This window comes from Cyanistes caeruleus, chromosome Z (genome assembly GCF_971803275.1).
Source record: "Cyanistes caeruleus chromosome Z, bCyaCae1.hap1.1, whole genome shotgun sequence".
NCBI classification, from domain to species: domain Eukaryota; kingdom Metazoa; phylum Chordata; class Aves; order Passeriformes; family Paridae; genus Cyanistes; species Cyanistes caeruleus.
The window spans coordinates 42,520,071-42,538,760 of NC_141732.1; the positions used below are offsets into that span (position 1 = coordinate 42,520,071).

Consider the following 18,690-nt stretch of genomic DNA (forward strand, 5'->3'; position numbering starts at 1 on the left):
TTTCCCTCCCCTTCCCTCCCATGTTTTTCATGTATGTTTTTTAAATCCTGTAAAATGTCTTTTCTCGTTCTCTTCCAAGTTTTTGTCATTGACACATGCCCCTGTCATGTAAAAATAAGTTCTGTAGGGGGAAAAAAGTCCTTCTTTACTCATTATTTTGATACTTAGCCTGGTTTTGTGCAGATTATGTATATGGAGTATGGGCTGCTTAATGCAATCGGATTGTAAGAGGTTTCAAAACAGTTTTTCTTACACAATGTTTTTCTGTTGTTCATAATGAACACATGACTGTAACATACACATTATTTTCTAATAGTGGAGTTCTCTAATAACAGAGTGATATAAAATATGGCTAAGGACTCTTAAAAAGGTCATGTGAATCACTGAACCCAATCATGAAGCACATTTTCAAAACATAACACAGAGTTATCTGGGCAACTTAGACACAGGACTGCAGCGATATGGAATATATTTAATTCTCCAAATATGTTCTAGAGATTCCAGATCTAACAGTAAATCAAATGTGGCTGACTAGAGGAAAAGGGTAATCCATAAACAATGAGTGATAAGTCTTTCAAGACAGGTCATTTATTCCTTACAATGTGCCCTTCGGGAGCAACACTTGACAACACTTGTCTCAGATCCTATAACATTATCAACCTCCACAAGCTCCAAAAAAAAGTAGTGGTAAATTTTTGCTTGTATATCCTACTTGTAACTATTTAACAAAATGTTGCTTTTAAAAATAAAACCACTGGGATCTTCTCCAGTAACATTCAGGAATTATTCGCTGGTGGTAACTTCTTGCATGGCACTGCTTTACCTGAAAGGTGCCTTCTAGTGGATTGTACCAAAAATGAGGAGGACAGGCAAAAAGCTTTTAGAAACAAACATACTAAATTAGGTGCAGTGTAGTGTGCTCAGCAGCCAGAAGGAAACTCTTTCCTCTCTGAACCCATACAACTATGTATTTCTCTAGACAAGGAAATTGCATTCCAGCAACCTGGTACCTTTCACACTCTTTCTCCCCATGACACACCAGGTGGGAGCAGGGAGAGGAGGCAGGGGCTGAAGGGGACCCGCACGCTCCGGTGTGCTGCTGGGGGGAGCAGCGGAGCGGGGTCAGCGGAGCGGGGCTCTCCCGTCCTTCCTCCCTCGGCTCTTTTTCCCAAAAGTTTATTGTAAAGGGGCAGCGTTCACGGGTCCGTCACGTGACCCTGACAGGTCCTGCCTAGTGAGAGCCAGACCACCCACATAGGGGACGATGGAGCTGCTTAATAGAAACAGGCATGTAATTGTGAGGCTTTCCAGCACTCGGCAGAATGTCTGCAGCCTAGGAGGGCTGTTTTTTCACATTTTCAGTTCCTTCGGCGGAAGGAAGGAAGGAAGGAAGGAAGGAAGGAAGGAAGGAAGGAAGGAAGGAAGGAAGGAAGGAAGGAAGGAAGGAAGGAAGGAAGGAAGGAAGGAAGGAAGGAAGGAAGGAAGGAAGGAAGGAAGGAAGGAAGGAAGGAAGGAAGGAAGGAAGGAAGGAAGGAAGGAAGGAAGGAAGGAAGGAAGGAAGGAAGGAAGGAAGGAAGGAAGGAAGGAAGGAAGGAAGGAAGGAAGGAAGGAAGGAAGGAAGGAAGGAAGGAAGGAAGGAAGGAAGGAAGGAAGGAAGGAAGGAAGGAAGGAAGGAAGGAAGGAAGGAAGGAAGGAAGGAAGGAAGGAAGGAAGGAAGGAAGGAAGGAAGGAAGGAAGGAAGGAAGGAAGGAAGGAAATAACAACACTGATGTTCCATTTAAGCCATCAGTACCCGTGAATAAGGGCGCACCCAGACCTCCAGCACGGCTGTCCCCGAGCGGCTCCTGCAGAGGCAGTGATGGTAGGTGCCTCCCCTTCGGCGGGGCGGCAGCGGGCCGGGACAGCGGGACCTGACGGACAGGGCCCGGGCCCGGGGCGGTGTTGGAGGGGCTACAGGGCCTTCGCCGGGGCCCGAAGCTGACGGAGGGGGCGGGGGGAGCCTCCCTCTCGCTGTCGGGGGCCGAAGCTACTGAGCGGGCACCGGGTGCGGCCCGGGCGGGGGCGGCAGCGCGGGACACGGCGGGCGGGGTGTGGCGGGGCTCGGCGTGGAGCAGGGGCTCCCTGGGGCCCAGGTGCTGCTCCCCCTCGCCCGGCTTGGCGGTGAGATGGCTCTGAGCTGCGTAGGGATGCACGGGGGGGTACACGCCGCTGATGGAAGGTGGCTCCTGAAGTGACTGCAGTGCCGCAGAGGATGGCAAAAGAGTCCCTGGTCTCTATTTCGCACCTGTGTGAGCTCTGGTCCGAAAAAGCTGCCTGCCCTGTGGGAAGCAGAAACTTCTCTGGGACTAGGCTCTACAGGACGGGGGTCGCCTTAGGTTGAAGTCAGTATCGGCTTCAGCCTCCTGTTTACAGGGTTGGACTCCTCGTGTGGTTGGTGCCGGGAACAATTAGGACCGGTACAGAGCTCCTGTCATCGGTTCCGTGCGTGCTGTCTTGCTGCTTCCAGGGACTGGAGACGGGGGGGCACGTTCGTGACAGATCTCACCCTCTGCGCTGCCTTAGCCCCATTACGGGAGGTAGACCTGGGGGAGGTAAAAGCGCGGAGGGGAGTGGGGAGACATCTGATATCGTCGGATGATTTTAGAAGAAGTGTTGGAGCCCAGGTGGGTATTTCACAGCTTTTAAGCAGACAGCTCTTACCAGCAGTGGTTAAAGAGTCTCACCTTGTTTTGGCACCAGTCCCGTAGGTCCATCTAGTTTCTGGTTATGGCTACTAGGGGCATTGTGAGTCTGAATTACGACATTGTATCTGGACAGCAGGTAGTGTGGTTTAGAAGTATTAGGTCAGAGGAGGGAGGGGGAGGAGGAGGAATCTTTTTAAACCTATTTGATTTTAAAAGCCTGTAGATATAAAACTGGCAGCCCACTCTGAATTAAAACGTCTTAGCCTTCTCTGTTTATATCCTTATTTTGCACACACATGCACACACACGCACACACTCTCACACACACACACCTTTTATTTTGTTCTGCCTTTGCCACAGTGTATAAAGCCCTATTGAGACATGTAGGCGTGATGTGTAAACCGGATTAGCAGTATGAAAGAAAGACATACAATGAGCCTGAATTGTTTTACTTCCTTTTCATTTCTCACGCCTATATTTCTAATAAATTTGTTGCTCCAGCAGTGGGTCAAAGAGATTGTGTCGCTCAGCTTTTTTATCTGCAAGGCCCGATGGCAGAGATCATGGAAGTGAATGCCCTGCCTTCTGGCACATGCAAAACTTGAGCTGTATCTTTACACAGACCCGGTGTTGTCCAGGCTGGATAAAAAAGGTTCAGTGTAACTTTCCTCTCTCAATGCGCATTAATGTCCTGCAAGTGGCAGGGCATTTTGCCAGGAAAAGAATCTGATTTGAAGACTACTTGGGTTTCTAGAGGTAAAGACCCTCGTGGAGAGGTAAAGACCCTCGTGGAATATGACAAGGTCTGCTAGGGCTGGAATGTTCTCGTGGTTTTGGACGGAGCGGGCTGTTGCTCCATCCACTGTCTTCCGCAGCTTCCCGCGCGCTCTTGTCCTCCTCTGGCGTCCGCCGCTGCGCGGGAGGAGCCCAGAAGCTTCGGAGACTCCTCTGGAGGCACATTTCCCCGCAGCCCTCCGCAGAAGAAAAATGCCAGCGCTCCTGGGTTGGTGCTGTAGATCCCTCATTTGCTCCTTTGTGGCGTGCAGAGCAGCTTTCCATTAAAGGAGATCAGGGGTAATTAGCCGCATTATTTTGACAAGTTGGCTCGAGCAGTTCCCTTTCTTCCAGGGCTGAGGAGGGGGAGAGGCCGCCCGCCTCCTTCCCCAGGCGCGGGCGCTGGGCGGCGGCGCTGCCCTGCGGAGCGGCTGCCCTGCGGAGCGGCTCCCGCTGCGCGCCGCCGCCCCCCGACGGCAGCCCCCGCCGGCCCGGTGGCCAACACGGCACTGCGAGAGGAAAAGGAGAGGGAGGCTCAGGCTGCCCTGCAAAACCCAGTGACTGTGGTCTTATGTCAACGCCAGAATCAGATGTGCGGGCGGAAGCACAGGGCCGAAGCAGACCTGCGCACTTGTGCGATGCAAACGTGTGAGAGACAAAAATTTGAGGGAATAGAAAAAAAATCTGATTATTTTCCCACAAGTAGAATCATCTCCCATGGTCAGCTCTCTTGAAAACCATACAAAAGGAACCCAAAGTGCCTGCTTTTCATTTCTGTCTTTTCTTTATTAGGGTAATCAGATGCTCCAGCAGTGCAAATGCTTTTGATAGGTGTCTGCAGGTGAAGAGCAACCTGGAAAAAAAAGGCGTTAAAGTAAAATCACTATAAATATCTGTTACCCGTTCTTAACCTCTATCGGATTGATCCCTTACCTGGTTGGAGGAAGTGTGAAGCTCTGCAGTATCGGGGGTTATGATCACAAAGAGAATGTAAGTAAGAGGCAGAGCGTTACAAAATTAAGCCACTACAGCTAAAGTCAAGGTTGAAATTCCTGTACGCCAGCCTGGGCTGTCTAGGCATTGAAAGGAAACAGGTACGAATGGTAGTAGACTGTAGCCTGTGTACATAAGGAGACAACTTCCCAGGCCTTCACCATAAAGCACGTCCTAGATTATAAGAAATCTGGGACATCCCTTCAAGTTGCTGAAGACGGAAATAGCCCTTGGTGTGGAGGAGCAGTTGCACACTCAGGGCATGTATATCACAGTCAGCAGTGCTTACAAATGTAAATAAGGGCAGATTGATTAGGAATAACATTATTGCCAGGCATGTAGCAAGCAGACATCAGCTACGAGGCAGATTGGGGGTAGCCACTGCTCTGACCACCCAAGTGGAGACTTTTACACTGATATTTCTTCCTTGAGGGGAAAAAAACCCCAACATACATACACACACCCATCCCAGAAACAAGACCAATTAGATCTCTGCAGTAATTAATCTCTTGTGTATGCTTGGAAAAAAAAAAAAAAAAAATCCTTTCAGACCACAGGGAGAGAGGGGAGATTAAGACAATGCTTGTTAAATTTGCGTCTTCAGATAGAGTTTTGGATCCAGCAGTGAGAATGGAGTTTAGGCTACTATGTGAAGGCTAAAAGGCAGGAGGCACATAGGACAGTGCTGGGGATTCCAGGTGCTTGAAGGGACACTCTTCCCTGGTTTTGGAGCCTACTAAGAGGCTGAACCAAAATGCTTCTGTGCCTGTTCCTTCTCCATTCCCCTGCCCTGCTACACAGTAAGACTGAACACTTGCAGAAGTAGTGTCACATCGCTTTCTAGCTAGATGGATGGTCACTTTCCCAAGTGGAAACTTGACTTGGAGGTGGCCGACTACATCCCAGGTGCAAGGTTTCAGCCTCAAACAGAAAACAGCCTCCAGCTGCAACCGCTTCAGGTTTCTTTTCTCCCATACCTATGCACCTACGTGTGCCTGCACGACAGCTTGCTTCTCCTAGCAGCTTTCCTGGAGACAGTCCTGTTCAGAGCACAGGGCAGGGCCTTCAAGGAGACAAGTTTCCAGGGTGAGAAAAAACTGAGTTGGGATGAAATCAAAGAAATAAAAGACCCCATAGCCGTCGGGTATGGCCCTTGAAAGGCCCTGACCGTTGGTGCCTTTAGGCTGTCTCACGGAGAGAGCGGTGCCGTGCCGTGCCGTGCCGTGAGGTGCGGTGCGGTGCGCAGCTCGCTCCCGCCGGCGGCCCCGACTCCTGGGACGCTGCCAGCCCGCGTTGCCGGCGCCGGGACGGCCCCGCTAAGGGAGGTCGCCAGCCCGCCGAGGGGAGGAGGACGCTTGTAGTGACCAGGGTCTCAGGGCTTTTGCTCACCACCACTGCCCCAGGTACATGCACGGCGGGGCTTGAAGGGAGAGTTGCGCAGTGCTGGCAGGTTTGCCGAGCCGGGCACTACACCGGACGGGCTGCACGGGGTGCTCTTCTCACCTCGGGTCCCCATGCCCCTCTCTTCTGCCCTGCATTTATCCCACGCCCCATCCAGCTCCCAAACACTACAGCCGTGCTCCTCCGCAGGCGTGGAGAAGCCGTCCTGCAGGAGGGCAGCCGCCCGGAGCGCCTCCCCGGCCCGGGCGGGGGGCGGAGGGGCGGGCTGTGCGCGGGTGTCCGCCGCGGCCCGCAGCTGCCTCCGCGGGGAGCCGCGCTGCGCAGCGGGGCCGAGCCCGGGGCTGGGGGGACGCGCGCAGCGCTAGAGGTAGCAATTAATGGCTGATTCTCAATGAAGAGAGACGCGGGGAAGCGGTGCCAAAAAAGTAAACAATCGCGTGTAGTTCGAGAAATGTTTAGCGCGGCCAGGCAGGCTGCGTTTCATGGACTTTTACACTAAAAACATTAGAACTGGCTTTCCTCAGGTTTCAGTTAAAGAATGAGCCCTAAGCTGAAACAGCTAGCTTCCGCGGGGCTTTAAATCCCTTAAGTGTTAAATTTTCATTGTGTTTTTCTAACTGGACGGAGTGGTTTTCTTGCAAGGAACTATGTCTCCTCTTTAGTTAAAAAGAGAGAGGGAGAAAAATCTGGCACTTTCTACCGCAGTATCCACCACCCTGTCATTATTCCTGCAAGCCTGGGAATTCAGCTCGGACCTCCCAGTATCTGTTGCAGCTCGAGGCCAAGGTGCCTCTAAAAGGATTTTCTTTTAAGGCCTTTAGAAATCGTTTAATGCTGCTTTTTTCTTCATTTCCCTCTATTTTTCTTGAAAGGGAAAAATGTATTTCTGTATGTCCCTGGCGAGAAAGTTCCGCGCGTGTATTTGCAAGTATCCCGGACGGAGGTCGGGGGAGGGGGGTGGGGGGGGGGGGTGGGGGGTAACGCTCTTGAAAAGAAAACGAAGAAGAAAGGGGGAGAAGGCATTCCTTAATGGAAGTATTGCATGCAAAGAAGACTGGATCTCTTTAAGGCTCCCCCTGAAGCTGGAGATGCACACACAAGGGTTGCCGGCCTGGGTGGTCTCTCTACTTTGGTGAGCTGTTGCTAAGCAGCTAATAATAGTCATGTTTGCTGAGTAATTTCTGCCCTCCCCGAGCCAATCACCTCGCAGAAACCCAAGCCATCTGACAGCCCCGGGGGCGGGCTCTCAGCCCCTTCTTTTTTTTTTTTTTTTTTCCTCCCTCTCTCGCTCTCTCTCCACTCATACTCCCCCCACCCCCCCCCACCCCTCCTCCTCTTTATCCAAATGGAGAGAGTCCTTTTTTTCTTCTTCATCTCATCTCTGGAGCCGAGGGGCTGCAGCTCGGTGCTGCCGCGCACACACCGGGGGAGAGCGCCAGGCAGCCGCCCGCCCGCCGCCGCCGCGGCGGGGCCAACCGCGGAACCCCGCCGGCCCCGCGGCCCGCGGGAAGCACCCCGGCGCTGAAGCAGGATGGTGCAGCGCGGCGAGGCAGCCCAGCAGAAGCAGGAGCAGCCGCGGCCCGCCGCGCCGCCGCCCCGCCGCCGTCGCTGACGGCTTCCCGGAGAGGCAGCGGCGGCCGGCCGGAGTAGGCGATTCCAACGGGAGCGGAGGATAGCGCGGCGGCGGCCGGGGGATCCCGGGGGTCGCGCCCGCCCTCGCCGGGCGCGGGGAGCGGCCGGCTGCAGCTCGGGGTCCGCGCGCGATGTGGCAATGGGAGGCGCGGGGAGCGACTCGGCCGGAGCGGCCGCGGCGGCAGCCGCCGCCCCGCGCCCCGCGTGAGGCGGCCGCGCCGCAGCAGCCCCAGCAGCAGCCCCGCCGGCGGCGGCGGCAGCCGCGGCGGCAGCAGCCCCCGCAGCAGCAGCAGCAGCAGCATCAGACCGCGGCCCGGTGCGCCGCCAGCCCCCCGCGGCCCCGCCGCGCCCCCGGGGCCCCGGGCCCCGCCGCGGCAGCGCCAGCGGCAGCTCTCCCGTCCCGCCGGCGGCAACATGGCCTCGGCCGGTAACGCGTCGGAGCCGGAGACCAGCAGCAGCGCGGGCGGCGGAGGCCACCCCGGCCGGGCGGCGAGAATCGGCGGCGGGAGGCGGCGAAGGACTGGAGGGAATCGGAGCGCCGCGGCGCCCGACCGGGAGTATCTGCAGCGGCCAAGCTACTGCGATGCGGCTTTCGCCTTGGAGCAGATTTCAAAGGTGCATTCAATCTCTCACTCTTTTTTCCAGAGATACACGCTAGTGGTAGTGCTGCTTTTTCCGCGGGGGAGGAGGAGGGCGGTGGGGAGGTGGTGTGTTTTCTCGCGGGGGTGGAAGGAGGAGATGGAAGCGAAACGGCCACCAATAAAATGCTGGGAAAAAAGAGAGGGACGTCTGTGACTCTTCAGTGCGGGAGAGAGTGCCCTCCTTCCCTCCCCTGCTCGCCTGTGCCTGCCCTGGTGCGTGCCTGTGCTGCGGAGCACTTCTCCTCCTAAACTTCCCGAAATAGCCTCAGCTCGGTCCCGGCCTGCCCATGGCTAGCCCCAAGCCCGCTCTCCCGCTCCCCCTCTCCCCTCTCTGCTTCCTTTCTGCTTCTCCATCCCCTCGTAGCGCCCTGCGACCTCGGCAACACCCGCTCCCGGCCGGAACAGGGGAGAAACCGGCCGGCCGGTTTCTTGGCAGAAGTTGGGCTTTTGTGAAGTTTTCCGCCGAGCGCCGAGACGGCGACTGCCCTCGGAGAACGGGGTCCCCCAGCAAAGAAGGCAGCGGTTTTCTCCCTTGCCCGGCGGTCGGAGGGGGAGCGAGGGCCGTAAACAAATTGGCACCTTAACCCTGCCGCGCCGGTCCAAGCGGAGGACTGGAGGTGCCGGCGCGGGCGGGGCGGGGGGATGGCCCCGGCCGCCAATCTCCGCCGGCCAAAAAATGTTCAAAGTAAACAATCCCCAAAAGCTGCCTTGCTGCAGGGATGGTTTCACTTCAGGGAGCGGATTTCTAGGCTTTGTAAGAAGAGGGAAAGGAGGAGGGAAAAAAAAAAAAAAAAAAATCCATGTGGCTGCCCTCTTCCGTTCACAAATATTGTCGTAACTTACAGATGGCTGCTCTACTTCCTAATTCAGATCACACAGCGTCTCCAAACTCTATGGAAATGAATTACTGCAGATCTTACAGCGCTGCTCACCACGTGGGTCTTGCCTCAGCCCCTGCTAGGATCTGGGAGTGGGGGAAACGGCCACTGCTACCCCGCTATCTGTCACACAATCCCCCCGCCTCTCCTCCCCAGCCATTCTGGGGTTCCAAGTAGAACAGGAAAAGGGACTTTTCTTTCTTGTGGCTGTTGCGGTTCATCGGAAGTGGTTCCTTCTTCCCTGGGGCCATAGGTTTCCCCAGCGCGAATGCTTTGCAGCCCGAGCTGCTGCCGGTGCCTCGGGCCAGACAAGAGCATGGTGATGGGCAGCACAGGCGAGGGCCCGGGGACCGACGCGGTGTTGTCACCCCTAAACCCGCCTGTTGGTCTGGGGGAAGAACGGCTACCAGCAGGTACACCTTGTCGCCGTGTGCGTGCTGGAGGGTGGCTGCTCGGCAGGGCCGCGGGGCTCAGGGCCCTGCTGGAAGGATGCCTGCTGGAGCTGCTCACGGCGCTCCATCCTTCCTCCGGGGACCGCGCCCCGAGGGACACCAGCTGTCCCGCTCCTGGGAGGGCTGAGGGGCTCTCCCCACTTCTGCCGGCTGCCGCAGCCCCCACCTACTGACCTCTTCTTGCTTTTCAGGGGAAGGCGACGGGACGGAAAGCGCCGCTGTGGCTGCGAGCAAAGTTTCAGAGACTGTTGTTTAAACTGGGCTGTTACATTCAGAAAAACTGCGGGAAGTTTTTGGTTGTCGGCCTCCTGATATTTGGGGCTTTCGCTGTAGGATTAAGGGCAGCTAATCTCGAGACCAACGTGGAGGAGCTGTGGGTGGAAGGTAAGTCCGGGGGGTGCCCCCGCTTTCTGTTGCCGGCCGGGTAGGGCAGCTCGGCATGCCCAGGAGGAGCGGCCGCCGGCGGGGAAGGCGGGCCCTGCGCTGGGGCGCGCAGCCCCGGGCGGCGCGTACCACTTCTCCGCCCGCGGGGGGTCCCGCCGGCCAGGCCGTGCATTCGGCGGAAGGCCACCGGGACGGTCCGTCTCCAGCCGCCCGTGCCCTTGCCTCTGAGCCGCGTCGCAGTGCGGGCGAACTGCGGGCGCCGGGTTTCCGCGTCCCCGCCGGCGCTGGGAAGTGGCCGCGCTGCCGGCAGGCGTCCCCTCCGCCATTTTGGGAGTGCGCGCGGCCGCGGCGGGGGAGGGGCGGGCGGCGCGGCGGGGCGGGAGCCTGTGTGTGGTCCTGGGCTTGGACGGCTTTCAGCTGGGGGGGGCGCGGGCCTCGGCGCTGGAAAAAAAGGAAAATAGGAAAGAGGAGAGAGAGAGCAAGGGGGGGAAAAACAACCCCACAACCAAAACCAAACCCCCTCCGAAAAAAAAAAAAATAACAGAAAGGAGCCCCCACAAAAGACGCAAGAAACCACGACGGAAAGGCAGGCGAAGCGGAGCCCGGAGCTGGGTAGGCAGCCAGCCGGGCGGGGCACCCGCGCTGAGAGGCATGGCTCCAGGCTGCCGCGGGTTTGGAGTTTAGGTGTAATTCCTGCTGGAGTGGTTTTGGTTTTGGGTTTTTTTTTTTTTCTTTTTCTCGCTTTTTTTTTTTTTTTTTTTTTTTCCCTGTTATTTTTTTTCTAGGGGCTAAGTACTATTTATTAAAGATCACATTCCCCCGTTAGCTGCTGGGTCGATGTGGAAACAGAGTTCCTTGACTGCAGCAATTACTACTCTAGGTTTATGTCAAAGGAGCTTGCAGCAGAATCTGGCTTATAAAAGTTAATATGGGAGGCTGCATAAATAATCATTACTAAATAGCTCTCTGTCCGTGTATGTGTGGAAAAGCTAGTGCTGAGTGCAGACAAAGTCGGTGCCTGTTCTGAAGGTGGTCTGTCCTGCCCGAGGTGAATTAGAGCCTATAGGGTAGGAGTCCGTCTTTGCAGAGGACGGCCGTATTGGGGTCACGATGGGATTCGCGGGTCATTTAGTAAGTGATGGTTTTTTTCTGGAAAATAATGGCCTCTTTTTGGTCTGTGTAGTGTAGTCCAAGGAGCCCAAAATACAATGAGATCTGCTGCCAACAGTTCTGCCTGAGAAACAGAACAAGGCACTACTGGGTCCCATCTGTAGGCAGAGATGTGCAGTCAGAGTTTGCACTAGTCACTAGCTACAGTACCTTAAACACTAATGAAAATGACTCTGAATCTTGTTTTTCTTCACTGTTAATTTTTTTCCAAATTCACTGTGAGGTTTTTGTGGAGAAGTTTTTTATCAATTTTTGCTCTTAGGCATTTTGTTTCTGCTTTTCTGTGTTAGGTAAATTCATATGTGGTTGCAGCTCCAATCCCATGCTCTGCTGACATTTATTATCCTGATGTTACTGGTGGTCATGTGCTTGGAATGGTGATCCTGTTCAATTAATGACACCTGCTTTTTGTAACCTTGTAATACCAAGATGATACTTGCTGCTGATGCCTTAGTGACTGGCCTGGCAGTAAAGATGCAGTTCTCAAAGAAAATAAATAGGATTTGCAAAAGAGTTGCTTGGTTCAGTTGCTGCGCTGGCCTCTCCTCCTGTCATTATTGTTATGGGGAAGGGGTGGAAAGAAGTCCCTAGTACAGAATCTAGTGGAAATTTATCTCTGAGGTTTTTATAGCCAAGATAAATTCATAATGCAGCTAGTTTGACAGTTAACCTATGTAATTTCATATCCATTTAGTTTAATTTTTTTCATTACAAAGAAGTTAAAATTCTGCATTTGGAAACAAGCCCTTGCATTTCAAAACTAGCCAGCAAAGGCTAGCAGATTAAGGTGAAATAAAATATTCTGGATTTAATTTAAATTAATTTCTGGTTTTCCTATTCTAGCACAATATGACCATTCACATAAAAGAGCTTGCTAAAATGTGCTTTCTTGATAGAAACTCTGTAAATGTCTTGCTCATAAGCAAGGGTGTTACACAATTAAACCTAACAGATAGCAGTGCCATATTTTTGTTGCTAAACTACAAACAAGAGTACAGATTGAGAGTTTGAGATAGAACACATACAGGAAGAGATAGCATACAAAATGACATTCTTCCTATGCAGAAGTGCAAAGCAGCGCCAAACTTGTTCTTCTGCACTTACATGCAACTGGTCCTAACAGCTTTAAAGTACACTCCATGGAGGTTGGTACATTAAGGGACTCTTTAGCTCAAAGTCTCTTAGAGCAGAAGCTGAATTGTTCTGTTTGTTAAAGCTCTCACTTTACCTTTTACCTTTAGTTTACTGAGAGTTTGGATGAACTAGGCAGTTCTGGCCAAATATAGAATCATAGGATTGTTTAAGTTGAAAAAGATTTGTAATATCATCAAACCTAAGTGCTAACCCAGCACCACTATGTTCACCACTGAACCATGTCCTTAAATGTCGCATCTAAACACCTTTCAAATACCTCCAGGGATGGTAATTCAAGGGCAGCCTGTTCCAGTGCTTAACAGTCCTTTCTATGAAGAAATTTCTTTACTATCCAGTCTATCCTCCATTACCTCTCATCGTGTCACTTGTTGCCTACATCCTTTATTCAGGTAGCTGTACAGAGAGAGATGAGGCCATCCCAAGGGTGCTCTGCTCCAGGCTAAATTACCTCAGCTCCTCAGCTGCTCCTCATAGGGCTCATGCTCCATTGCTCTTCTCTGGACTCGCTCCAGCACCTCAGTGTCTTTCTTGTAGCGAGGGGCCCAAGCCTGAACACAGAATTCAAGGTGTGGCCTTGCCAGCGCCGAGTACAGGGGGACAGTCACTGCCTCCCAATCCTGCTGGCCACACTGTTGCTGATACAGGCCATGATGCCATTGGCCTTCTTGGTCACCAGGGCACAGATGGCTCATGCTCAGCACCCCCAGGTCTTTTTCTGTAGTCCTGCATGGAGTTGTTGTGACCCAAGGCCAGGACACTTTATGGTGAAAATGGTATGAACCTCATAACCTTGGCCATGACCCACTGATCCAGCCTGTCCAGATCCCTCTGCAGAGCTTTCCTGTCCTCCTGCAGATTGACGCTCCCACCCAGCTTGGTGATATCTGGGAACTGACTGAGGGGGCACTTGAACCCCTCATCCAAATAATCAATAGAAATATTAAACAGGACTTGTCCCATCACCGATCCCTGGGAGCCCCTCCAGTGCCTGGCCACCAACTGGATGTAACTCACTCTGGGCCTGGCCATCCAGCTAGTTCTTAACCCATCAAACAGCGCACCTGTCCAAACCATGAGCAGCCAGTATCTCCAGGACAATGCTGTAGGAAACAGTGTTAAAGGCATTCTTAAAGTTTAGGTAGACAATATCCATAGCCTTTCCCTCATCCACTAAGTTGTAGAAAAAGATGAGGTTGGGCAAGCAGTACCTGTCTTTCACAACCCCATTCCGGCTAGGCCCAATCCCTGGACTGTCTTGTGTGTGCTGTGTAGATTCATGTACTTCAAGTAACAGTTTTGATCTGCTACTGAAACTTTTTACAATTATTACTGCTGAAGAAATTGGCAGTATTTACTTAAAAAGACAAATTTGATATGGTGTGTTCCTGAATACCATGGAACATAAAACAGCAGAAAGTTTGCTGCTGAACAGAATCGAAAGTTTGCTGGAAGTAAATGGTTGCTTTAAAACCATAACTGAATTAATTAACAGAGAGTGAAGTGAACTTTGAATGAGTTTTAAGATCATGCACATTCCAAGTTAAGCGATGAATAGTCAGAGCCTGCAGATGTTGTGGCTGAAATATTTACATAGGTTTAGAAGCTCACCTGGTAGGCAGACTTTCTGAGAGAGATCTTCAAAACATCATTCTTTCAGATTTCCTGTAGTAGTCTTCCTCTTTTGGAATTTATGCTAACCTTGGCCTTCTCTGAGCCTTCTACCGAAGCGGCTTTCCTCTCAGTTTGTTTCTTGGCACTAAGTGTTATAGAGTAACTTTTTTGGAGGGGGGGCTCTTTTAAACATAGTACTTTTCTGGCCGCTGTTCAGGTACTTCAGTTATTGCTCCTTGTCCCACAGTGGCTCCACCTGTGTTGCTGTCTTGTAGACTTACTCTCAGTTATCTTTGCCTGTATAAAAGATAAACCTGTATCTTCTCAGCACATGAACAGATCTGTCATCCTTGTGTGCATAACTTGCTGCTGGAGTGGGGGCTTGTCTGCTGGGGCAGACAAATTCCGGACTGGCATTTTAATGGCAGTTCTGTTACTCAGCTTGAATTGAACTGCTGTATGTGGGTGTCCATGCATCCTGGAGTTGTGGAGACTGTTTAGAATCTTTATACATTGTACACACAGAGCGAGAAAAAAGGCTTTGCATTGATTTCCTCAGTGACTGAATTTTGTTGGACACGTGCGCTTTTAGAATCGTCCATTCATAGCTAGAGAGTGCTCTGGGTGGAAATCTTGCTCATAACTGGTTATGTTTATTTGCTACCACGCTTAATAGGCAGTCTAAGACCCAGTGTGTCAACAGCAGTCACACATGTAAATTCACAGCTTCTGCTTCTGAAAGAAGGTAGTTTTGTGGCTTCAGAGAAGGTTCTGTTAAACAAAGCTTGAAATTTGGCTACTGCAATGCCTTAAATGGTGTTAATTGGAGCAGCTTATAGCCGGAGAGATGGTCTAGTCTTGTGCTGTGATAATCCATTTCATGTTACCATTCTCTTGGTATTTTTCTTCTCCTCTGTTTTTTCATTAGTTTTCTTCCTTATGTGGTCAAAGATCATGCTGTTCTTTCCTTCCTTTTTTGCTTTCTTTACTTTTTGCACTAGATGAAGCTCAGTCAAATTATTCCCTCCTTAAGTAGCCCTCTTCATGAAGCTTTGCGAAGCTTTGTGAGCTTGAACCAAACTCTAACATGCAGAGCTCCTGCTTTAAGCCAGTGTGAAGGAAGAGGGTGGATGATACAAATAGGTAGGACATCCTGCAGGGAATGCCTCAGAAGCTGCATAGTTCAGTTCAGGTATGTGGAACAAAGTGAGTGTGTTCTAATTGTAAGTGAATTAGGACTGAGTATATACAGTAGAAATACCTTGTAAGTCAAGATTTGAGCTATGTATAGTATTACTTCCTTTTTCTCTTAAGGGACAAAAATCAGGTTGCTCTATTGTACTTATGGCTGACCCTTCTTAAAATATGTTAATCTACCCATGCAACTTAAGAATGAGGTGAAAATGAAGAAAGTGTGTGAGTGATGCAGGAACCACTATTTCCACAGATCCTCGGTTTTCTTAAACCATCAAGATTAAGTGCAGGAGAGAAAAGTTTTTCTTAAGTTCTGCCTAAAGGCACCAGTTAACTTCACACTAGTATTCTTCTGAGAAGCAAAAAAGTATAGTAACAGAAGAGATCTGCAGAACAAATCTGCGTGAATTTGTTTTTTCAAAGAGACAAATTTATGTGAGTGGGCTGAAGAAGCATGTTTGCTTTGAGCACAGTTAGCAGGACTTGACCCAGTCAAGTACAATTCCTTTCTCCCACAAACATAATCATTTGTGGACAGAAGCAGGGGAGTACTGTTTCAGATGTGCTTGTTCCTGCATCACCACATTGGCATGGTATAGATGGCGGAAGTTACTCTGCTCTTCAGACTGTCACAATGGATGTTGGCAGACTCTGTGGCAGTCAAGACATTGTTTCTGATCACATCACCAAATTCATTAGTTTCCTGTGAATCAGGTGACATAAGAGTTTACTTATCCTTGAATGCTGTCTTACACTGTTATGCATTCCTTAGCACATATTGAAAGTTCATTGGAAGGTGTTTATCTGGAAAATTTCCAAGCCACTGTTCTGTCTGACTTCAGTAAGATTATTTATTACATTTCTTTTTTTCCACACGAGAGTTGAAGGATGGTCATCTGAGCAACATGCTTATTTTAATATTTACTGATAAAGCACAGAAGTATTTCATGCTACTGTTTTGAAAAATAACATCAAATTGTAATATTTCTGTTGTATTTGTGGGTAAAAATATCAGGGCAGTGGGTGTTACGTTCCTTTGAATTTGAATTCCCTCTTTTTCTGTGTATTGAAAGTTATCAGGAAAAGATGTTTAAAGGTTTACTTACAGGGATGCTTATTTGATTGTCATCTTTCAAGAGCCTGCTATTAAGTTCAAAATCACTGGAGGCCTCTGTTAAGTTCCATCTTGACAGGCATCCACATAATTGCTTGGATTTGGTGCTCCTTGATGAAAAGCTTGTACATAAAAAAATCCCATCAGCTTCAGTACATAAAATTCCTCTTATCTGTAAGAGTGTTAATGAAGGTATTGCCTGTGACCATTCTTTGGCCATTAAAAAGGTAGAGGGTGAAATCCTGAATTCACTGAACGGTGGCAAAACACGGGATGAGTTTAGTGTGGCCAGGCCTTATCCATGTACAAAGCCAGAGTAGACTAACTTTGCCCATGTGTTAACCTTTTCAGGAACGGGAAAGAGAAGCTCCTTCTCTAGAATTGGCACCCCTCTAAGCTTTGAGTGCATTGTTGCATGGTTCTTTCTGCCTTTCAGGCTTCAGAGGCATTTAATTGACTCAAGGCTGGAGAAAATTAATCATCATTGTTATTTCCAAACTTAACAGTGTTGCCAATGCCCTGCCAGAATGTGCCCTACAGATCATTGTTTGGGAAGGGTCTGTTTCTTTCTGTGTTGGAATGTGTATTTAAACTGGGCGGCGCCTTGGCTATGCCATTGTCCTCCTCTTCTGAGTTTTGAGTGTCATCTTGTGCTCTGGGGATTTTGCTGCTTATGAACAGGGTTTGAAGGCATTTCTGTAGTTCTGGAGAGCTTGCAGATTTTGGTACAGAAGTCCCGGAGTGAAATAGAATAGTTGAAAGCAACATTGCTTTATTGTTGTTCCCCATGCTGCTGTTGCTGAGAGGGAAGAGGGGAAGCATAGGTAAGCAAAGGCGCTGGCTATCTCAGCTGGTGGGGGCTGGCTGCTGCTGAAGTTGTGGTGCTATATAGATGTGGTGGTGAGTGGTTTGGGGCCAACTTACTACCAGCTCTTGCCACCTGCTAAGTGGCCTGGTTTTATGTTTACTTTCTTGTTTTCCTAGAGTACTGGCCTTCCTTTCTCATTATTCATCAGCAGCTAGTGGGTTCAGGAAAGAACGAACTCTAAAAGCTGTGGATGCTCAAGCTTGCTTTCAGTATAGAATGCATTAAGGTAAACCTGAGCTGCTCACCCTGAAACTGTTTATTTTTATTTTTTTTATTTATTTTTTTTTTCTGGCAAGAGGTGGTCCAAACCCTGTCATTACATAATATTTTTGGTGGTTCCCCAGAAAGTCATAATATGATATAGTATATGCATGTAACAGTTTTTGACCGCTCAACAAATTTGAAGACTGTTGCATCCAAGTGAATGTTGCACTTACTTACACATAACTGTTAGGAGGCTCCAAAATATGACAGCTTCCAGATGTATGAACCGACTGATCCCTTTGTTTAGATTATGCACCACAGCTGATGCCTAGATTAGTGCTGGCTGGACAAAGCTATGGGAGATTTGTCTGGTTTCCATAATGCCATGTTTATATTTCAGTTGGATTTTTCCTTCAAAATTGACCTCCCTATGACCTATTGGAGCTCTGTCCACTAGGATCCTGGTTTTAATGTGTCTGCAGCTACTTTCCTTTTGGTGTCTAATGGAACATGTTCTCATTTTCACACTCCTGGACTATTATGCACAATCTTTTTAACTTAGCTATGAATTACCTGCTTCAACCTATAGGCACTCAGGTAGAACCATGCTTGTGAAGTTCTTTGCCCCACAGCTAGCTTTTTTTCTGCTTGGTTAAAACAGTGTTTTCGTTATAGAGCTTGTCAGGCTGTTACTTGTCAGGTGTTTTCTCCTCTGTATGGAATAAAGTCCAGTCCCTTGCACAGTGCTTTTCCTGTCTCCAGATGACATGTGTATATATGTGGCTCTAGCTGTTCTATTTTGGAGTTCAGCAAGATCTGGAGTGCGGAATTTTATCATGAAGTTCATTCTTCCTTGTATATACTATACAGTTTTATGCATCTTCTCAGGCATCCTTATTTATCTTTAGTATTTGACTTGTTTTCCTTCAGTATTTCAGCTTTTGGTTCTTTAAATTTCTCTGATCTCTGCTGTCTGGTAGTGTGCAGGAAGTCTTGCCCCAGTTATGTTTGAGTTACTCTTCCTGGGAATACCCAAAGAAATCAGTAAAACTTCTTAAGGTCTGCACAACAGTTCTTTAGTAAGAATGTAGTCACCAATCAGAGTTCAGGAAAATAAAGATAAACATCATTCCTTAATACTCAAGAAACCATACCATTTTCTACTGTTGATGTTTTGCTGGAGTGGCAGATTCCCAAGATGGTGCTTCAAGACAGAAAACTCAGTACTTTAAAGTGTGATATCTATGCTGAGAATGTGTGCCGTGTTGTAATGGCCACTTCACTTTTGTGCCCATGAATTAAGGAGAATGGAAAAATATTTTACTACAATTTTGCATAATCTGTGCTATTTTATTATCCACTCAGATTGTGCCAAATATGACTGATGAATACCATATACAATAAATTATGTTCACCCTTGCTGTTAATTGACTGACTTTTTGGAGTAGTTTTTCACTGTGCAGTAAAACTAGATGGAATGGAATTGAAAGGAGTAGATTTTAATTCAGAATTTAAAAAGAAAACATTTTTCTTGA

General features: G+C 49.6%; 1 protein-coding gene across 7 annotated transcripts in view; it reads left to right on the forward strand.

Moving 5' to 3' along the window:
* The first annotated feature begins 1,782 nt into the window (after nt 1-1,782).
* The window catches only part of PTCH1 (patched 1), a 73,409-nt gene continuing 56,501 nt past the window's right edge, over nt 1,783-18,690 (forward strand). The window contains exons 1-2 of one of the 7 annotated variants that reach the window (XM_086868357.1): nt 1,783-1,861; nt 9,647-9,839. In XM_086868357.1, coding sequence (XP_086724483.1) covers nt 1,859-1,861; nt 9,647-9,839 — 196 coding nt within the window. In that variant the 5' untranslated portion in view covers nt 1,783-1,858. Of the gene's footprint in view, nt 1,862-7,506; nt 8,100-8,903; nt 9,061-9,646; nt 9,840-10,212; nt 10,452-18,690 lie in introns of those variants that run through there. The other 6 variants (XM_086868358.1, XM_086868355.1, XR_015280661.1 and 3 more) reach the window with 6 other exon arrangements.